The sequence below is a fragment of the Dendropsophus ebraccatus genome, chromosome 10, assembly GCF_027789765.1.
Source record: "Dendropsophus ebraccatus isolate aDenEbr1 chromosome 10, aDenEbr1.pat, whole genome shotgun sequence".
NCBI classification, from domain to species: domain Eukaryota; kingdom Metazoa; phylum Chordata; class Amphibia; order Anura; family Hylidae; genus Dendropsophus; species Dendropsophus ebraccatus.
This window is the reverse complement of record NC_091463.1, coordinates 59,572,576-59,595,797: the sequence shown is the minus strand read 5'-3', so window position 1 is coordinate 59,595,797 and position 23,222 is coordinate 59,572,576. Positions and strand designations below refer to the sequence as shown.

Here is a 23,222-nt window from a genome sequence, read left to right as displayed (position 1 = left end):
CATTATCACATTTTAGAACATATTGCACCTACCCATAATGTCAGACACCGCACGAGCCGTTCCTACGTACGTTTCGCTGTTGCACGCTTCCTATGTGTTTATTGGAACTGAGGCAGTATTAGAGCATTTCGAGACTTAAAAGCACCTTATATATGTATATATTCCCATATAGAAAAACCGTTGTGGTTAATATATTTCATTATAGACACCTGTTTTATAATTAATTTTATTGTGGTCATACTTTTTAACTTCATTTAGTATTGGAAAAACCTTTTTATGTATTGGTACCTATTATATATAATAAAAATTATTTGTATTTTCATGAACTAAGCCCATTTTTTCTGCTTATTGTATCCAATTTTTGTGTGGGTGGTTTCAAATGATAGTGTTATCTGGTGGTGTAGGTTGATACTACAACCCATATTTTTAGATCATTTTATTTCACGTCTATCACAAACCAGTGTATGTAATTGTCAATAGAGTATAGCAGGACAGGTTTGTGTCTGCTGTGCGATAAATCCAGTATACTATTAGGTCAGGCTTAATAGACTAAAAACATAAGAGACAATCACAGCCAGGTGCAAGAAATACGCTCAGAGTAGAACGAAGATCCCAGCAATTCTCCACATAATTCCTATTTTGTTTCACATATCATAAAAACTGAAAAAAGAATTCTTCTGTATATACCCCCCGAGATAATTCATGTAGACAAAGAACTTTAAAGACACCCCCCCCCCCCCCGACATCTTTATTGCGTCATTGATGGCATGATCATATGTGGAAAACCTATTTAATATCTATTCTGACTTTTAAGGGTGGAAACCCTCCAGAAATGCTGATAAATACAATAGAATACGTCCACATCCACATGAAAACATAATTTTACTCTTTCGTAGGCAAGTGTTTTCAGAATCCAGCTTATTCGCTACTGGAAAAACAAAATCACCTTTATCCTACTTATGTCAGATACGTGCAGGCCTGATTTATACAGTTAAATGATATTGTACCAGTATAGTGCGTGTATGTTTGCTTCCTCAAGTACAGATATAAGTATATCAAACCCTAAATCAACCAATGTGCTTCTGCTACATTAACCCGATGACCCCCAGCTGTCAGCTATTCCAACGGCCAGAGAACAATACTCTTCAATTTCATGAAAATTACGTGTGCAAAATCCATCTTGTAAATAGTAGATGTAACCTAGAGATACAATTATTGCTATAAGCCATTCTCTGACTTTTCTGTCTCTTCTTATTGCATACTCAACAAGTATGTAAATCCCCATGGTGCAGCTCCTCCGCTCCTGCTTTGGTTTATAGTGCACACTTGAAGGGGGCTTGTTTTACAGCCACCATTTTGGTTTACAGTCCACAAGGTGTTCGACCCCTGGTTACCAGTTGAAGAGAACATTTTGTCCAAGGGTCATGAAGTAAATCTGACTGCCACCTCCAGATTGCACAGAAGCAAAAAATACCTGAAATAGAAAGAAATTATGTAAATTTATAATCATATAATAAAATCTAATCTATCTATCTATCTATCTATCTATCTATCTATCTATCTTCTGTATACAGTATGGCCTATCACAGGTGTGGCTATTTGAAACCAGTGGGGATCGCTACCGGGCATCTAACTGCCTAGATGCTGTGCTCCCTATTGATAATTAGCATTCAGAGGGTAAACAGCTGGCATCTGAGGTATCTCTGATACCAGTCTCTGACGACAGGTTTCGGCTGTAGTATACAGACTTGGGTCAGCTTGTGGGCCAACCATACTCAGAGATTTTTGTTGCTATAAACTGAAACAGTTGCCCTGTCATTTAACAAATGTTTTCATTGGTCTGGTTGTTTGCATCCCTACTGAGGGAGAGAAGCACGTGGCTTTGTGCTTCACTCCCCAGCTTGCTGTGATCTTTGCCTAGATGCAGGAGACTGGCTTTATTATAAGGGCCACAGGTTAGTCGGCATCTAAACACTCCAACTGATCAAAACGTTTGACAAGTCGAAATACAGCGCTCTAGTATATTGCCCCCAGCACTGTTACAGCCATATAAGTAATCACTATTAGCGTTACTTATGTAGCCCAAAAATGCACGCCAAGAAATGCACTTCCACGCCATATATGAGAATCATAACTACTGTATGGAGGCATCGGTCCCTTAGTAGCTAACTAGTCATGACTGGTGGGAAACATCTACGCTAATCACGCCTGCCTGGGGGTGTCGGCCAATAGGAGCCTACGTCACGTCACAGAGGGGCTGTCCCTGAGCACTGCCGCTCCCAGGGAGGTCGAATTACCAAAGATGTTTGCTGCCAGTCGTGACTAGTTAGTTGCTAAGCACCACCCTGATGCCTCAGGACATTTGCAAAGTGCATTTTTGGGTGAAAAAAGTAACGCTAATAGCGATTGCTTATGTGGCTGTAAACAGTGCTGGGGGCTATATAACACCGTATTTATGGCTACATACGTGACTTTTAGGGATCCAACCCTCTCTTGTATGCTCTTCAGCCTACAAGCCATACCAACCCCTCCGTGCACATGTATGTTGGGTTTAGAACAAAATGCATGGGTGTTGAAATTTAACATGCCTTCTTTGCCCCCACACCATCTTAGTTGGCTGTTTAGTTGGCCTATGGTCCTTTATTCTTTCTACCAATTTATTCATTAGGGTGGGTTCACATTGAGAAAATCTCACGGATAAACTCAGCGGAATGCCGCCGGCTGTACGCGCTCATGGACGTGCGCCTTTCCGCCAGCTCCATAGACACCATTCTATGGGCCGGCTAATTCCGTATTCCGCCGAAAGAACTGAAATGTCAATTCTTTTGGCGGAATGCGGAATCAGCCGGCACATAGAATGGTGTCTATGGAGTCGGTGGAAAGGCGCACATCCGTGAGCGCGTACAGCCGGCGGCATTCCGCTGAGTTTATCCGCGAGAATTCCTCAATGTGAACCCACCCATATAAAGGAAATCTAATGTTCTTGTCTGTCTGGACTTTGTTTGACACCTTTGTTTTTCGGCCTATGGTTTACGATTAATAATAATGTGTATCATTCCGAAGCCTAATTTCATGGGATAACGCCTTTTAGGAAACTTCTCATAAATGGACTTATATGACTTTAGTAGAGTCTAATATGCAGTTTTTTTCATCTTGTTAAAAGATAAAATGTCTGAGCTTTAAATAGACTGGGTCTGGATAGGGAAGAATCTCATCTAAGAGGAGTAGTCTGTGACAGCTTTCCCCTCCAGAAATACATTTTCATAAAGAGTTCAAAGCAATAAAGAAAATAACCCTGGGTCGGGCAGACGGCTGCCATTAGTGTCCAACCCCTGTCCGGTTTATTAGATATGTCCCTTTCACATGCAGAACGGAGTGCTGAGATTACATGGCAGAATTATGGAATGACAGTGGAGTTCATTTGGTGACAGGGACATTAGCTTATCTTATTTATTAGCCAAATCCGGTTTGCGATTCCCAAGGTGTGAAAAGAATGACAAGTAAGTCATCCAAACTCAGTATGTCCAATTATAGGCAATCAAATCATAATTCCTAAAATATAGAGCTGGATGGATTATTCACGCTGACATCAACACGTTCTTTTATGCTTTGGAGGAATACACAATTTATACTTATATAAGCCATCATAAAATTTAATGATTTTATTTTCCATTTTTATTTGTATAATATCATAAAACCATGTAATAAAGTCTGTCTGTAGAGCTAGTCATTGTGTAGACATTCATAATTCCATTAATTATAGTGCCTTTGTATGAGGATTGGAGGTTCAACTTTATGACAGCTTCTGCTCTTCTACAGACCGATGTTACCTAACCTAGGGTCCTCTAGCTGTTACAGAACTACAATTCCCAGCATGCCATAACAACTGTGACACATGCCCTGCTTTAGACAGTCACAGTCACATGCTACAATTTTATTTGCATGGCTACCACCACAAGGGGAAGCAAACTATATATGAATTTGTTTACCTAGTATTGAACCCACTGTAGGCTCTATAAAGACTTTGTTCGCACAACGTTTTTTCTTGTCTGATTGTAATTTTTAAAATAACGTTTTGGGTCCAAACTGACATCCATTATTTTGGCATAGGATTGGCAATAACAGCAGCTGGTACAATATTCTAGTTTAGGTGGATGATTGGCCTTTGGCTGTGTCTTTAGTTGAAAAGCCCATTGAATTTAATAGTAAAAATGGAGAAAGGACAGTGAAAAAAGAAAAACTGTGTGTGAACAACTAAAAAATAACATCCGCAAAAGACGTCAGAAAATAATTGACATGTTCATTGTTTTGACATCCGCACAGATAGCATCCGTCATTTTGTACATTGTGTGCATTGGACGACCATCGTTCCATTGACTTCAACGCATTGCAGTCAGTTAAATTGCAGCAATAACGGATGTCTTTTTAAACAGAAAAAGCAGACACTTTTTCTCTTTAAAGGGTTGCTAAAGAGTTAAAGGGTTACTAAAAAAAAATAGTTTTCAGATCAGCTGGTGCCAATGATACAGATTTGTAAATTACTTAAAAAAAAAAAAGTCTTTAAGTCTTTATCAGCTGTTGTATGTCCTGCAGGAAGTGGTGTATTCTTTCCAGTCTCACACAGTGTTCTCTGCTGACACCTCTGGTCATGTCAGGAACTGTCCAGAGCAGGAGGTGTTTTCTATGGGGATTTATAAATGCTCTGGAAAGTTCTTGACATGGACAAAAGTGGCAGCAGAGAGCACTGTGTGAGACTAGAAAGAATACACCACTTTCTGAATAGAATACAACAGCTGATAAGTACTGGAAGATTTGAGTTTTTTTTTTTTAAATAGCAGTAATTTAAAGATCTGTCTAACTTTCTGACACCAGTTGATTTGAAAACATTTTTTTTCCTCCAGAGTACCCCTATAATGGCCACATAAATTGTCATGCAGCCTTGCCAAAAACATGTTTAATCAAGAAATATCGGAACAGAATGGAAAGAAAAAGAAATGCTTCTCAAGGAGTAATCTAGCTGTATGAGCAATGGAAGAAACAATTAATATTAAGCTATTGGTTTTCTAGAACGCAAAAAATTTCCAACTTTTTCACTCTAAATAATTATCTCCTATGCTGTATGTCTGCTAAGGAAATGTACTACATAAATCTCCTGACTAACAACCCGGCAGTGAGTACTTATGAGCTCCATATATTTCCTTTATTTTGCTCATAAATAGTTCATATCATTCATACATTTGATTTACCTTGTCGTTTCTTTCACACAGAAATTTTAACTTCTGAGCCTTCTTGTGCATGAATACTCCTTCTAGATTCCCCGTCTCTCCAGAACGCAGCTCGATGGCCTTCTCACCCCAGCCCATAATTTGATTAGATTGAAGATATGCTGGAAAATAATTTCATACATTTATACATTTGATTTATTGTATTCAATAAGACTGATGTGTTCCACTAGTTAATAAAATACATTGAAATTTATATTCTTTAAGCGTTTGTAAAGACCCAAAAAATATTTTCCATGGAAATTCATTATGTACTGTCCCCAAAATTTAAAGGAGAAGTCCTGAAGGATGATGGCAGAGAGATGTTCATTGTCTCTCCAGTGCCCTGTGTCCCTCAGTGTTCCCCTGCCATCATCCTCTCCAGCAGCCACAGCCTGCACAGCTCTGGGAGTCGGGTCGTGACATCACCATTTTATCCAGGAAGTGAAGCCTTGATGCAGTAGTAAGTGCAGGGAAAAAAGCAATTTCCCGTAATAAGTGTATATTGGTGATTTGTATAACTTTTGGGGGTTAATACAATACTTTAAAGGGGTACTCCAGACGTGACGTCTCAGGTCCGCTCAGCCACTCAGTAAAGGAGGCGGGATCCCTTTAATAAAAATTTTTGCCGGACTTCTCCTTTAACAGGCTGGCACAGATTTACTAAGACCAATATAAGACAATCTAAGCTTAAGGGCTGATTATCGGGCCAAAAACGTTAAATAATCTTCTGTTGTAAACCCAGCAACGATCAAATACAAAACGACAATTTGTTCTTATGTTGTTGATCGCATCTTTTGAGCTCACCTTAAAAGCAGCAATAGGGTATGTGCACACTAAGGAATCCGGGCGGATCACCCAATGAGGATTCCATAGCTCGCCTCCACTCACAGCGGTGCGCATCTCCGCCCGTGCCATAGACTCTATTCTATGGTCAGGCAGATTCCACCGTCCGCCTGAAGAATAAATCTCTGTGCCCCCCCCCCCTAGTTTTGAACATAGCCGTGGGTTGGCAAGTGACCCGCGGCTTTGTTCATTCTGTATGGAATCATCAGCCCAGTGCTGCACTAGGCTGACCAAGTCTTAATTAGAAAAACCCTTTAAATGCTTGATCACCTCAGAAACATTGGCAATGACTTCTATAGTCAAAATGTTAACTGAATGGAGGCAGAGCTTCACATTGTCTATGAAAAAGCAATGTGACTGCTGGCAGCCTGCCGCCTTACTTTACTGTTAGCAACCCCTTGTAAATTATTTAGTTATGGATTTCAAAGAATCAGTTCACCAGGGCTCCGCTCTAGTGACATTAGGGTATGCACAAGGGAGGCAGGGTCAAATATGAAGATCTGCACAAAATTTATAATACAGTACGTTGGAGGTTGCGGCCAAGAGTGTAGAGCAGCTGAGTGTAATGAGGCATAGGAACTCAGTATGACATCCACAGACCTGCACCTGATGCCATGTTCAGACCACATCATGGAACGTCCTTTCATAGGCTTGATGTGGGATTATTTATAGTAAATGTGTTTATACATGAATGATCATAACTAATTCATCTGCTTGTCAACGTGACCTCATCCTGACTCTGAAATAGTCCTAGAAAACCTACCTAGAAAGGTCATTTACAATCCGTGGTGGCTCTAAAAAGGGGGAGCAAAGCTGAGCAATAGTATCAGAGTAATATACAATGGTTGGATGTTATTATGCTCATTACGTGATGATAGATTATACAGTATAAAAGCATAATAAATGCATAAAAAAATCTTCCAAGCATATTATAATATATAACTGCTGATAAACCATGCCTATCCTCCAAAAGAATATCACCTGTAAATATAGCTCCATAAACCGGTGTAGTCTTTCCATCACCTCCATTTGTTCTCCAGTAAATCCAAAGTATAATTTTCTCATAGGATATGCTTTAAATACCTGATAAGGGACGGGTTAATCTCTGGGATTACTACGTAGTGGGAGACCGAGGGTCCCCTGACAGCTGTTCTACCAGACCCGGAGACCGGCATCATGCACATCTGACCGCAGGCTTCCTTGGCTCTTTCTGTAACACTCATGGGCCCAGATTTACTATTGCAAACGTGCCAGACTTTTAGAACAAATGAGCAAAAACTGTTTTATGCATACTGCTGCTCTCTTTACACTCAGGGGCACTTATGATGATTATTAACGGAAGTTATTATTAAAAAAGAAATAGCTGTTTTTTAACCTAAAAAAGATGTTGCGGGAACACAGCCATACACTGAAAGTTAGACTGAATCCCAGAGTCTGGCTGGGCCTCACAGGCTTCCATAGCTGTCAGAGCTGGAGGCCATCATTTGTTCTCTGGCTGCCATGGTAACCATCTGGCAGCAGTATCTATGGAGTTATACTGCCAGTCTGGCAGTTGAGGCAGAAGCACAGTTGTGTTTGACAGCGAGTTCCCATCACCGATCCTGTGAGCTTTGCCTCAGAGCCCATAGAATGCCCACAATGTAACTGTACATCATGGTGTATTAAGTTGCTGCTTGCCATGACATACAGTTACATTATGGTTGCGCTAAGGCATCAATATATGTGTCTTATATGCTGTGTGTCACAATTCTAGTACATTTGTGGATGTACTGTACCAGTGTCGGACTGGCCCATCAGATGAGAAACACTGACTGACATGTCGTTTCTCACTGGTTCTTCAATGGTGGGCCCCCAGGATCATTTCCTCTGGTAGGCCCCAGATACCCCAGTCCAGCACTGTACTGTACTTCTAGTGCAGCAGTCTTCCTAAGTCAGTGAAAAAGCAAGGTGGTCACAACGGAGAAAGCACTAAATGTAACGCAGGGTCAGACTACTACTAACTTTATTTATTGTCCGTACCCATGAAAATACATACTACTGCATAAAATCCGTATACACAAAAAGTACTTGCAAAACGTCACAAGCAATAAAAAAAAGTAGTTGCAGAAGTGTGCACATCCTTTAAACCAGACGTAAGGATTCCACCTGTTACCTCCATAGGAAGCACACAATATTTATCTTGTGATCATTGACTAAAGCACATCAGGATTTGAAGAGATAGACTCAACTGCAATATAAAAGAAAATCAAAATCCAAAACCTGTCCTGCTAATCCGCTAATGTATTCTCACAAATTGATCGGGCTAAATAAAAGAGTCTCAGCGTCCATAGGAGATTACAGCTGACTGTAAACATTGATAAAATACGGCCTGTGTATATTCTTCAACAGCTACTAAGATCATGCCTGCCATCCTGGCAGATACTGGAAAAAATGGTTGCACACAGCCGCCAGAAGGTTGAAAGCGATTAAGCTATTGATTAACATTAGGCATCATCTCTAAGGGAAAAGTCAAATATTGACTGTATAAATAGCCTCTTGCTGCCTTTAAAGAACCTTTTATCACAGATCTTTGTTGTTTACACACTGGTGAAATGGCTGCACAGACAAATGTTCATCTTACTGGTCGTAATCCTGTTTATAGAAAGCCTGCAAGAGTACTGAAAGCGCTTGTCTGCATATGAAGCTGTTTGAGCTAGAGAAGCTGCACCAGGCCATGAAGCATCACACGAAAACAAGGCCAGACCAGCCATCTGGCATTTCTGGCAAATGCCAGATGGGCTGTGGAAAGTCATTCCACATAATCCACATCAAGGCCAAATTGACCAATGTATGTTCCTTCCTCAAACTCACGAAATAACTCAACCATAGAGTGTTTCAATCAGTCACACCAAGGCACTCATCTGTACTGTAAGAACCATTCATCTAATAATGCTAGCACTGCAGAGTCCAAAATCTTGTAGTAAAAAAAGATGATAGCTACTGTGAAAATGAAGTCTGACAGTTACTTCCCCAAATCAACAACTCCCTCTTGGCTGATGACCTTATAGAGAATGATGAGAATGGGGGGGGGGGGGGTCATGTTCTTATCACAAGATCTCATCATGTTGACACAGTGAAGAAGATGAGGTAAGCATTGAATGGGTAACACAGACAGCAATTACTAAAGGAGAAGGCTCTGGTAAAAAATATTGAGCTTGACTAGTGTAATTCACCGTTTTTTACTCACTGGTTATTTTCTGCATTAATGCCAAAAACCACTGCATTTGGTCTTGATGTGTCTCTATTAACGTTGGGGTTTTAGGTCTGTATCAATTTGGGGGTTTGATTTAATGTATGAATGACTATTGGTCTTTGGTCTGGGATCTGAATGAATTTAGAATCTATAGCTATAGTAGAAAAAGTGCTCATCTGGATCAAAAGGAGAAGAAAAGGAGAACAGTAGCAGATTATAATAGGTCAGTTTTGGGCGGTAGCACAGGGCCCTGAGCTCCTGGGGGGCCCAGGGCCACCAAAAACGTACTTAGAATTTCAGTGGTGTATTATCTCCTGGCTACAGTTCTGCCATGATTTGCAAAAATGTGCTGCAATTCTGCACAAATCTGGGCACCATGACATTATCTAACCTATACTATGAACACCATGCTGGTACTGCCATAGTTGCATTGGGGTGGGGAGACCCAGGCTTTGTGAACAGCCCGGGGCCTATGGTAAAGTTAATCTGCCCCTGAAGGAGAAGGCCCCCAAGGTTGGGGATCACATCTCGCCACTTATCTGTTTGTCTGCTGCTCTCTGTGTCTCACTGCTTGGTTACAGGAGTGAAAACTTTTGCAGTAGCGGCACTCGGTAGAGGTAAGCAGACTACCCTTTACTCTTTATTATGCCGAACCCCACAACATCATCTACTACCAATATATACGTGCATAACTACAGCATGGTCCCTAACTGCTGTAGTCCCTTCCAGAAAGCTCTGCGACTCTTCAAATCATCTATATACATCTATATTCTCGCTTTCTGCTGCATCTTATTATGGAGGTGCGCCACTTGCCAGGAGGTGTAGTCTCCGGGTAGGTGTCATCTTGAATATAGTACCTGATTTCCAAAAACTTGGAACAGAGGTACCGAACAGTGCGGGAGAGGTCTCTAAAAACCCAGTGGAGGGGTGGTGAGAAACATGCTTTGGAACACATTGTCGGTGGAGGGCCTGGGCAGAATACCCCTTTAAATAAACACAAAAAATCTTAGTTTTTTAAATCTATTAAATCTATTTTCTTTACTGTTCCTACTAATAGATCTGGGATCACAATCTTCATGCCTGCCAATGTCAGTATTGTTGTTATGCCGAGAACACAATAGTGTGGTAAAGAAGGCAGGTCAGATTCTTTTACAACAAAATGTGGTTAAAATATGTGGTTTACTTTGGAATTCTTTTGTAACCAAATGAATGTACTATGTTAAAATACAGCCAGATAGTAACTATAGGGAAAGGAATTTTGGGAGCAATAAAAAACAACTGTGTTGAGTATTCTGATGGTAATGGATTTGTAACCATGTTAATCTCCCATATAATATAACAGTGACATTCTAAACAGCTTGTAGTATGCAAAAAGGAATGTGAGGATTGTGCCAAACCATTTATTACACCTCCACCCTGATACACAGAACACAGGTGCAGGGATGGGAACTGCTGGGCCACCTAACACGCTGGTAACACAGAAATAATAATACCTATACAACAATACAAAAGGATACCTTTATTAACCCTTTGAGGACCAGGCCCAAAATGACCCAGTGGACCGCTTTCAGTTTTCAGTTTTCTATCTACAAGCCATGTAAGTGCTTGTTTTTTACAGGAATAGTTGTACTTTGGAATGGCGTCATTCATTTTACCATAACATGTATGAAGGAATTCCAAATATATTATTTATGAAGATATAAATTGGTGAAATCGTAAGAAAGAATGCAATATGGTAACGTTTGGGGGGTTCCTGTGTCTACGTAATGCACTATATGGTAACAGCGACATGACACTATTATTCTATAGGTCAGTCTGAACACAACCATATGCAGGTTACACAGATTCTCTAATGTTATATATGTATTTTTTTATGAAATCCTTTTTTTTGGCAATTAAATATTAATAAAATGGGCCTATTGTGACGCTTATAACGGTTTTATTTTTTCACCTACGGGGCTGTATGGGGTGTCATTTTTTCCGCCATGATCTCTAGTTTTTATTAATACCATATTTGTGAAGATCGGACGTTTTGATCACTTTTTATTGATTTTTTTTAATATATAATGTAACATAAAATCGGTAATCTGCGCATTTTTCCCCTCTTTTCGTGTACGCCGTTTACCGGTCGCAATGACGCTTGTTATATTTTAATAGATCGGACAATTACGCACGCTACGGTATATTATATGTTTATCTATTTATTCATTTTTATATGTTTTATTTATATAATGGGAAAGGGGGGTGATTTAGACTTTTATTGGGGGAGGGGCTTTGGGGTAGTGTAATAGTGTTTTGAACTTTTTTTTTTTTTTACACTTTTGAAGTCCCTTTGGGGGACTTGTACATACACTTGTGTGATTTCTACACTGATGATTGCTATGCCATAGGCATAGCATTGATCAGTGTTATCGGCGATCTGCTCATTGAGCCTGCCTGTGCAGGCTCAGTGTAGCAGATCGCCGATCGGACCGCACGGAGGCAGGTGAGAGACCTCCGGCAGTCCGTTTCAACGATCGGGACCCCCGCAGTCACACTCCCCCTGTCACTTACACTTAAACGCCGCGGTCGCGCAGCTGCAGCGTGTCATTACCGGTGAGGTCCCGGCTGCTGATTGCAGCCAGCCCCCACCTGCTATGAAGCGCGCTCTGCTCCGGAGCGCGCTTCATAGCGGGAGAAACACCCAGGACGTAAGGTTACGTCATGGGTCGTCGTCCAGGGTCGTCTAGGGGTTAAAGGGGTTTTCCCATCCCAACTAACATATTTAACTTGACATGTCCTACAATTTTAACTATTTTTGCAAACACATTTATTTAGAAAACTTACCTTCTTCTCCTGATATGCCACCTTCTTCCCCTGTCTATTACGGACCCAAACGAAGGATCCATTTACACAGAAAGATTATCTGACAGATTATCTGCCAAAGATTTAAAGCCAAAACCAGGAACAGACTATAAACAGAGATCAGGTCATAAAGGAAAGCCTGAGATTTCGCCTTTTTTCAAATCCATTCCTGGCTTTGGCTTCAAATCTTTGGCAGATAATCTGTTAGATAATCTTTCTGTGAAAATGGACCCTTTCAGCTATCAGTTCAGGTCATGAGATCCATTGGCAGGCCATGTCCGCAGGCCATGCAAAAATGTTACCCAGCAGTATTTTGGTTACTATTTGACATTATTATTTTAAATCCTAAAACAGCAGTAGAACATAAACCAAGGAAATATTTTAATGGAAAGATTTGCACCTCTGCCATGTGTTAGACCGACTCCTGGTTTGGACTTGGTTGGATTTGCAGCTAATAGTTTGTTGCAGATTTTCTGGTACGTGAAAACAGCTGAAATTTCATACAATTCGCACAACTCCCATTGACTTTAACAGGAGACTGGACAGCATTTTCAATTTGACCAGTTTCCTTTAAGGCTCAAATGTTATCTTGCACAGTTAATAAAAAGAGGAATTCACTTATTTCTTCTAAAGTCAGACATTATTAAATTACTGAAAAGTAGAAGACTCCACCGGGCTGTAATTTGTCTGCGGCAGCATTAGATACATATATAATTAATAGACTCACTTTGGAGCACCATTAGATATGCCTGTGATACGATCAATTAGGGAACACAGTTATTAAAGTAATGAGCATTGTTTAATTAAAAGGGCTGGCTTGTGTGTAAATGAAATCATAATGACGGTCGTAGCTTTTCTATTTCCATGTGTCATGTATCACAATTCATTTAATGCCCTCTATTGAACAAAGTTCTGAAGGTCACATTATGGCCTGTGAAAACTAATTAAAGTGAGAAGACCCCTACTGGTAGGCATCACATGACATTATGGCAGACTGGTATCTGAGCCCATTGGTTGTGCTTGGCTTTGCTGACAGCTCTATGTCTGGACAAATTAAAGAACGTGAGATTAAAAAATTAAATGTAGACGGTCAATATAAGAATTTATTGTGCAGTCACCAGTAATGGCAGTCATTGCACAATATGATCTGGTTCCTTTTATTCTAATAAAGCTGACTATAGATGCATCATAAATGACCTTCTGCAGACAGCCATCAGCATTTGTATTTTTGACAAATAAGAATATTATTTCATTGAGGCAGAGACAGATAAGTAGCTGCTGGACATGTCTGGCACCACTGATATGCACGAGTTGTAAAAAAAAAAAAAAAAAAAAGAAGAATATATTTTACATTATGGTGCCAATGAGAGCTAGCACAGGAAACATGACATTCTTTTGGCTGTTTTCTCCTATTTTCGCAGTCTTTTATCTGTATTTGAGCTATGACAACCACAAAGATATTGTAATACCAACAGCTGCTGCAGTAATGCAAGGAGGGAGACAAGGACAAAGAGCCCTAATTTTAGAGCCACCCAGCTGCCCCTACCTATTTGCCTCTACTCTAGGTGAAAGAGGACAGAACACAGACACGACAAACAAAAATACAGGTAGTTAACAAGCCAAGGGTCAGAACCTGTCAAACGGAAATAGCAGGGGGGGGGGGGGGGGGTCAGAATAACAAGGCTAGCATGCTCAGAGACTAATGGCAAACACTAGTGGCTGGGTTAGTGAACTCTTTATGGGAAGCCAAGAATCCGCCCCAGGAATGATTGGAAAGGACTCTGAAATCCCAGCCAAATATAGAAGGAACAGGAAAAGCTTTAGTGGTAATGAGGGTTGTCAATCACAGGAAGAAAACCAGAGGAATTTCAGCAGAGGAAGAGAAGGGTGTGGTACATATTAAATTACCACAGCAGAGGAATAGAGCTATGTTCAGACAAGGCACAACAGGGCCATCGTTTAACATGCCTCTGCCATATCTTTTGGCTGGGAGATGGTACAGAAGTCTGAATGGGTGCAGATATTACAGATATACCTGAAAATTAAGCAGCACAAAATGTTGCCTTGAAAAATTCCCATGTAAACTAATATAGTCTAACTTGTAGGGGCTAGAAAAAATACAACGCATGCGCACACTACAATAAGTAACAGTAAGTAGGAGTGCGAGCTACCAAATACAAAAAGAGAAAAAGCCTGAGGAAAACATACGCTCAGCACATCCAAATGTATAAATGATTTTTTTTTTTAACAATAAAAGCTAAAACACACAAAAAGGATGTATACAGTGATAAAACCCTGATTCAAGGAGGAAGATACAATAAATCCTAATACTCCTAATGAATAAACATCACATATATGAACATCTAACATCCATCACTTATACTCAAATATAGATGTATGGTGCATGTAGACAAATACAAGATAAACATAGTACATAAAAAATACATAGAACATGCCCAATCCACACAAAATATACAAACCACAATAGCAGGTAAGGAATAGGATGAGAGTGACCCTGGTATGTACTTTGCCCCATGCGTTCCATCAGCAAAAGGCTGACTTCATCAGGGGTATTTTTGTGTGTTTTAGCTTGTATTGTTATATTAAAACATTTTTCCTTTATACATTTGGATGTGCTGAGCGTGCTTTTTCCTCAGGCTTTTTTCTTTTTGTATTTGAAAGGTGTACATTTTTGCCATGATTTACATCTGGTAGCATGCCTTGCCTTGCCCCCTTGCCCAACCATCAGGCAAGCGGAGTATACATCAGAGAAAAGGAAATCTGTGCCTTTTCCCTCGTCATATGCCTGGGCACACATTGATAAATTCCCCCCTATATCTCTATATACAGTATATCATCCTGATCTCTGATATTAGAGCAGAGTAGTGTTCAACAACCTAGACAACAAGCTGTCAATAATAGTGTAAGAACAGGTATATTAGGGAAAGGAGGCAATTTTGACCAGTGCTACATGTTTAACTAGGTTAACAAGATGGGAATACCCCTTTAAGGCTATGTTCACATTCAGTACAATAAAATAAAATGCCTTCTTGTTCATTTAATAATGTGCTACATTAAAGCCTATGGAAACCCATTGATTTAATACAAGTAATCATCTTATACTCACCAACAGAGGCTGGCATTTCACCCCACTGTAAGACGGTCTCCTTTGTGAAGTGTCCATATGTATTAATATAAACGCCTTCATCTTCATAACTCAGCAGGAGCTCCATGCCGTTGGTGTTGGGAAGAATGATAATTGCATGAGGGTGGATATTTCCCTGGATCTGAAATGATAATAGTCAAACATTTTTTAAAAAAATTAGGATTATTATAACACAATACATAGATACAAGGCAGCCATTTGCAGGGCAGCACATATCTCTCTCATAAGGCCTAACCAGGTCATGAGTATAGCAGGCCAGAGCTCACCCTCAGGGAACCCCTATGATCAGCTGTTACTGCTGCAGTAAGTGTATGCTGAATATGCTGCAGATGAAAGGAAATTCATTCATAACCCTTTTATTCTTGGATTAATAAAAGGAATCCCCACTATAAGAGTAGAGGATTAGGCAAGAAAATTATGGACCTATTGGGGCAGAGGGGATTTTTATAAATGGGCAATATGCTTTAAAGGGAGTTGATTGGGGACCCCTGATGACCTGCATAATATATGGGGTATAGGGGCTTCTTGAAATGACAAGAAAGGATAAGGAGGAATGTCTTAGAGGGACCCTCTCCTGACCAGAAGGGGGGGGGGGGCAAGGGATAAGTTGTAGCAGCCCATTTCCATATGCCTGTACATGTACAATAAGAATAAGCCAGAATTTAGCAAGGAGGACACATTTACTAAGGAAAATACAGCAAAAATAACTGAAAAAGTGCTTCAACCAACAAGGAACAGGGATTATAGGGAAAAGGAAGTGATTATGTTGTGATCTATTCTTCTTATGAAAGTTGTAAGATATTTTTTTTTATTATTCATCACACTTATAAAGCCAGAAAATATTTGATCACATGGGAATGAGTATGAATGGAGTCATTCTTAACAATAATTTTCTGAAATGTCTCTGCCAATATATATATATATATATATATATATATATATATATATTAAAAAAACACTTTACTTTTGGCATGTCATAGAGACATGTCAAAAGTTTTCATTGGCCAGGGTCCGAGTGCTCAGACCCCCACGATCATTAGAATGTGCCATTACTGTATATTGCTCCACTCTTGTCCTCAGTTTGAGTGTGCTTTTGCATCTCAATTCCATTAAAGTGAATAGAGCTGATTTGTAATACAACACACAACCTGTCAATTACAACCCCACGCACAAAGTTTCAAGAGCTTTTTAGAACCACTTTTTTCCCAATCTAAAATGTGCTTAAATGTTTGCGAATACCGTCCAAGAGGGAGAACCAGTCATGCCCATCAACGTTCCCTACTTGCATACACAGAATGTATATTTTGCTTGAGTATCATCATACATACATAAGGGGAAAGCATAAAAAGAATAACCTTACAACAATTAGTTTCATAGTAATTTTATAGGTATTTTTGGAGATTTTTACATTTCATGTGAGGGGCCTCGGTACCCTAAGCAGGAAGCAGGGCTCAGAGGACAATGACTAACAACACTCTTGCTGTTAATGGTAGCGATTACCATAATAACTATATCATCATAACTCTGTAGGAAGGCAGGTTATCCTCAATCACATATACATATCATTCACAGCTTGACGCTGCTTTTATATGCTGGTTCAATGCAGTTTTTATTATAAACGGATAAAACAATTAAAAGTGGAATCTTTGCTGTATACTTGGCCTCCTTTTTATCATCTACTTCTGGCATTGGCATCTAAAACAGCACGAATGACAGTGCCATACAGTAATTCTTCTAGAAAAATGTAACTATAGTATAAATGCGATATACACAGCGCACATAATTGTCAAAATTTCAGCATGCAAACGCAGACTCTTTCATCCTAAAATAATGGATGTTAATCAATAATTATTCCAATGATGAATGTGCTTAACACAGGACACACAATGTGACAAACATTCTTTACTTGCCAGGAAGAACAATGGAAGGCCAACCTCTGACGTCCATCTCTCTGCTATCACTATCCGTAATACCAACACTGGTATCCACAGCTGGAGAGAAATCTTTATACGCTGCCTTGGTATTTTCATGAGCAGTGGAGGCAATGACAGATATGACTACTAAAAAATCATTGACAGTGACAGGAGAGAGAGAACAGCCGTCTTCTTCTGGGGACAATCTGTTCTGCTCTCTCACTATCTGGAAAATGCTCTTTTGAATCAAATGACCATTTGGAGATTTCAGAGCTATCTGGTCCATAGGCTGAAGAAGAACTGAGAAGATCCACACATTATTTCACATCATTGACACTGAACAGGGAGGGGAGATGTTTATTTTTAGATGAGTCTCTTAGAACAAAAAAAAAAAAAAAAAAAAGCCTGATCACAAGAAAATCTCCGAGGGGAACCTTAAATTAAGGACATAATTTTTAAGCCTGTTTTTTATTAGCTGCTCTACTTTTCATAAGTAAGGCCAAAGGAAAAAAAAAAGACCTCAATTAATTGGAAATGAATTATTCCTTTTATGTCATGGAGTACAGCATTTCAGTAAAGGGTTACAATGTAAACTATGTCACACTGCCATGCCTCCTATTGTAAAAGGGCCCTTTACACAGGCCAAGCACACCCCGATTATGAGCGATGTGCTCATTGTTAGGCATTTATTAAGCTATAAATGAGTTATTTGCAGCTCAAGCCATACGAACAATCTCTGGATTATTTGTGTGGCCCTTTAAATTCTTCATTTCATTGTCATCCGGACACAATGTGATGTGCTGATAACAAGGATTTTTAGGCTTGCATCTAAGCACCCGATAAGCTGACAAGCAAAACATCAGTATAACACTAGTACAGGGGTGTCAAACCTAAGGGCCCTTTTACGCAGAAAGATTATCTGACAGATTATCTGCCAAAGATTTGAAGCCAAAACCAGGAACAGACTATAAACAGAGATCAGGTCATACATGAAAGCCTGAGATTTCTCCTCTTTTCAAATCCATTCCTGGCTTTGGCTTCAAATCTTTGGCAGTAAGCAATATGTACATTGCTGTCTATAAATTCCTATTTTTATTGAGGCACTTGTCCATGCAGTAGACCAACCAATCACAGCTCAGCTCTCACTTTAACACAGCTCATTAAGGGCCCGTTCACACTATGGAATCGGTGCCAAAATTCCACGCAGAACCCCCGTGCCGGATCCTGCCTGCTATTTGTTTGAATGGGGGGGCTCGTGCCTCCGCTCTCCGCTCCAAGAATTGACATAATACTACGATTCAGTAGTGTGACTGGGCCCTTATATAAAAGCTGAGCTGTGATTGGTTGCTATAATGGCGCATTTACACAGACAGATTTATCTGACAGATCTGAAGCCAAAGCCAGGAATAAACTATAAACAGGGAACAGGTCAGAAAGGAAAGACTGGGATCTATCCTCTTTTCAAATCCATTCCTGGCTTTAGCTTAAAAAATCTGTCAGATAAATCTCTCTGTGTTAAGGCAGTTTTAGGCTATGGTTATACGTAGTATAAGACCGGCCGTTCTGTGACCCGGCCGGGTCACTGAACAGCCGGTCTCAGAAAAGATCAGTGCACGCCCACAACAGAACTCCCCACAGCACACAATTTAGCGTGCGGCCGGAGCCACTCGCTCCATTCTGTCAACCGACATGTCGGTTTTCTACGGCGCCACTAGGGATCCCGGTCGAAATGTATACTATGTGTATACACTCCGTCCAGGATTCCCTCAGCCTGCAGCACTACGTAAGTACCGCAAAAATCACGTCCGTTTCTGCGGAACTTACATAGTGTGAACATAGTCTGTATTAATATGACCATTAGTGGCACTGTTTGGAGCCTCAGTCTGTAGGTCTGTCCATTATAAAGGAGTCCCCTGGGTACTTTTGGGGTCTCTTGTTTAACACATTAGACACTGCTGTCATGGCATAGTTGTAAATTGTATAAAAATCGTAAATGCACCAGACTCAACAAACCAGATGGGTCCCAAATGCCGTTCTGTCACATAAGAAGACAAATTTATTATATTGGGCATATGGTAGGAAAAAGGGCACGTAATGGTGCGTTTACACAGACAGATTTATCCAGGAACAGACTATAAGCAGGGAACAGGTCATAAAGGACAGACTGGGATCTATCCTCTTTTCAAATCCATTCCTGGCTTCGGCTTCAAAAATCTGTCAGATACATTTTTCTGTGTAAACAGACCCTTAGAGATTAATCTGTGGTGTGGTGTGGCATGGCCCAGTCACTGCCCACCATGTAGGTTAGGGGCCCTCTTGAATCAGGTAGATGTGAAGTGGCAAGTGGGCTTCAACAGTTTGATGAAAATATATCCTCACTACCTATATACTCACCTGTATACTCCTGATGTTAGTTGTTTATACCATCTATTAACAACATTTCAAACTATGTGACTTACATGTTATACATGGCAACATATCCACTGGGATAAAACAGGGAAGCGTGTGCACAGTTTAAAGGGGTTGTCCAGCGAAAATCTTTTTCTTTCAGAACAACTGCTCTCCGAAAGCTATATACATTTGTATTTTATTTCTATTCAAAAATCTCAAGTCTTCCTATACCTATCATCTGCTGTATGCCCTGCAGGAAATGTTGTTTTCTTTTCAGTCTGACACAGTGCTCCTTGCTTCCACCTCTGTCCAAGACAGGAACTGTCCAGAGCAGGAGCAAATTTTCATAGAAAACCTCTGCTGCTCTGGACAGTTCCTGTCTTGGACAGAGGTGGAAGCAGAGAGCACTGTGTCAGAAAACAATATTGTTTCAGGACATACAGCAGCTGATAAGCATATGAAGGCTTGAGATTTTTAAATAGAAGTAAATTACAAATTTATTTAAAGGGGTTGTCCGGCGAAAAACAATTATTCACAGAATAACACACATTACAAAGTTATACAACTTTGTAATGTATGTTATGTCTGTGAATGGCCCCCTTCCCCGTGTCCCACCACCCCCACCCGTGTACCCGGAAGTGTGGTGCGCTATACATTACCTGTCGCGTGCCGACCACGGTCTCCGATCGTCAGCAGTGACGTCTTCTTCGGGAGCTTGGCGGATCTTCCCGAGTGCCGGCCGCCCTCTGCAGCGTCATCCGAAGCTCAGCCGCGATTGGCTGAGCATAACTGTGCTCAGCCAATCGCGGCTGAGCAGCTGATGACGTGGCCGCGTCATCAGCCGCTCAGCCGCGATTGGCTGAGCACAGTTATGCTCAGCCAATCGCGGCTGAGCTTCGGATGACGCTGCAGAGGGCGGCCGGCACTCGGGAAGATCCGCCAAGCTCCCGAAGAAGACGTCACTGCTGACGATCGGAGACCGTGGACGACACGACATGCGGTGAGTATAATGCACCACACTTCCGGGTCTAGCGTGGGTGGGGGGAAACACGGGGAAGGGGGCCATTCACAGACATAACATACATTACAAAGTTGTATAACTTTGTAATGTGTGTTATTCTGTGAATAATTGTTTTTCGCCGGACAACCCCTTTAACTTTCTGAAACCAGTTGGTTTGAAAGAAAAAGAGTTTTGCTGGAGTAACCCTTTAATATCCAGAGTAAGCATATTACGTAAAATATCCAGAGTAAGCATACTTGTACGTAAAATAATTGTTATCCATAAAAAAACCTCTCTCTCTCATTGTTGTCCATTCACGAGTGACCCATGTTGCTATCTGCGAAGCAGTACAAGTGCATTTGCCCCAGGGGTAAACAACTGATCGGAGGGGGTATCTGGAATAAGACCACAGCCGATTTAACATAGATGGTCTATACAAATGCTATCAATTTTAAAGCCCATTACATTACATACATTTAACTCATTCTCCTAAATAGCTGAGGTTTCTATTATGTCTTTCCTTAGGTGAAGGTCATATATGTAGAATATAAGAAGAACTGAGCTTGACAAAAGCAATCCCTCCTAATAACTATGGAGCTATCACACAAGAACTTTATTGCTATAATATTGTCCTCCTAATGTACAAGAATTGCTTCCCCCTGGTGATCTGCTGAGTTACTTGCTTTTTTTAAGCTGTATTTTATATACTTATAAGTGATAACAACAGCCAGGATAATGGAAGCTACCAGCATATTTGTTACATCTTTTAAGGACACTACATATTTCTCTCCTTACATGGATTGGTTGCACATCTTCATCTGGGCTATCTTCCAGCAAGCAGTTCTACCTTAATGGAGGTAAAGATGATTCCTGAACTGCTAAGCAGGAAAATAATATACATCTATAAAATACGCAGAGGCCCGAAAGACCCGTCACACCTTAAAGGGGTACTCCTGTGAAAATCTTTTTCATTCTGTTTAAAGCGACTCTGTACCCATAATCTGAACCCCCCCCAAACCACTTGTACCTTCAGATAGCTGCTTTTAATCCAAGATCTGTCCTGGGGTCCGTTCTGCAGGTGATGCAGTTATTGTCCTAAAAAATACTTTTAAACTTGAAGCCCGTTCCAAACGGGAGTATCTGTGCCCTAACTTTGCACAACCTCTCTGTCCCTCCTTCCCACCCTCTTCATCATTAGGAATGCTCCAGGCAGATTGCCTCCTATTCCCCACCTGTGGCAGCCCGACACATGGGCTGGATTTTTAAAGGGGTACTCCAGCGGGGGGCTATTTTTGGATCTGGCCGGCGGCGTATCGCGGCGATCTGGTCCCCGGTTCCCGGCCGCTTCCTGGTGTCTGACGCGGGCTCGAGACGTGACGTCTCAAGTCCGCTCAGCTCAGTCAGTAACAGAGGCGGGATCTGTTTCAAGTCTGCTCAGATTTCGCCTCTGTCACTGACTGGCTGAGCGGACTTGAGACGTCACGTCTCGAGCCCACGTCAGACACCAGGAAGGGGCCGGGAACCGGGGACCGGAGCGCCGCGATACGGGACCCACCGCTGGATCCGGGGAGGTGAATGGACGTCTTTTCTCTCAGCCACCTCCTCCCTGGCCAGATCCCAAAATAGCCCCCCGCTGGAGTACCCCTTTAAGGAAAAGTGATGAAAAGTTAGGACACAGATACTCCTGTTTGGCACGGGCTTCAAGTTTAAAAGTATTTTTTTAGGACAATAACTGCATCACCTGCCGAACAGACCGCAGGACACAATGTGGCTAATGTTGCTGCAAAGTGTGCCGGCGCAGGACGTGCAATTCTAGGCCGCAGTGATGATGATGATTCAATGATGTGAAAATGCATGTAACACAATGAAACCATTTTTTTTCTGCCATTCTTGCAATACTGATCTAGTAAGTATTACAGCCTATCTGATCTAGAATACAGCTTGTATATGAACATATTAAAGGGAAACTAACAGCAGGTTAGATTACTTTGTTTTGTACCCATAGAGCACAGAATACTGGGAATGAAGGTGATTTTCTTTCCTTCATCCACTGTATTTTTTCTTTGTAAACTCTTCCGTTTAGATAAGATGCAAATTAAGCAGTTTGTTGCACTGAGGGCGGGACTACAGCTCTCAGTGCACTGATCAGCCCCGCCCCTCATCATGAATACTAATGCTGCGTTTACACTGAACGATTATCGTTCAAATTTTCGCAATAACAATCGCATTTGTACAATAATCGTACCATGTAAACACAGCAAACGTTCAAACGACGAGTGAGAAATCGTTAATTTTGATCTTTCAACATGTTCTTAAATCGTCGTTCGCTGAAAATTCGTAGGTCGCTTTGTGTAAACAGTCTTTCATCGATTTACCCTAGGTAAAAAATGGGCTTAAGTGATCTTAAAAACGATCGCAATAATGATTTTTCTAACGATTTATTCGTCTAAACGCTGATCGTTATAAAAACCAAATCGTTGCTTCAAAATCGTTAAATGATTGATTGGGCGAATTATCGCTCCGTGTAAGGGTGCGTTCACACCTACAGGATCTGCAGCAGATCCGCAAC

The 23,222-nt window shown here is 40.9% G+C and overlaps 1 protein-coding gene across 2 annotated transcripts in view; it reads right to left on the bottom strand.

Annotated features, from left to right (window-relative positions):
• Positions 1-296: 296 nt before the first annotated feature.
• NRK (Nik related kinase) overlaps positions 297-23,222 on the bottom strand; it is a 212,176-nt gene continuing 189,250 nt past the window's right edge. For both annotated transcript variants that reach the window (XM_069942941.1, XM_069942940.1), the window contains exons 30-32: positions 15,311-15,470; positions 5,247-5,386; positions 297-1,474 (exon numbers count right to left, since the gene is read on the bottom strand). In XM_069942941.1, coding sequence (XP_069799042.1) covers positions 1,391-1,474; positions 5,247-5,386; positions 15,311-15,470 — 384 coding nt within the window. In that variant the 3' untranslated portion in view covers positions 297-1,390. The remainder of the gene's footprint in view (positions 1,475-5,246; positions 5,387-15,310; positions 15,471-23,222) is intronic.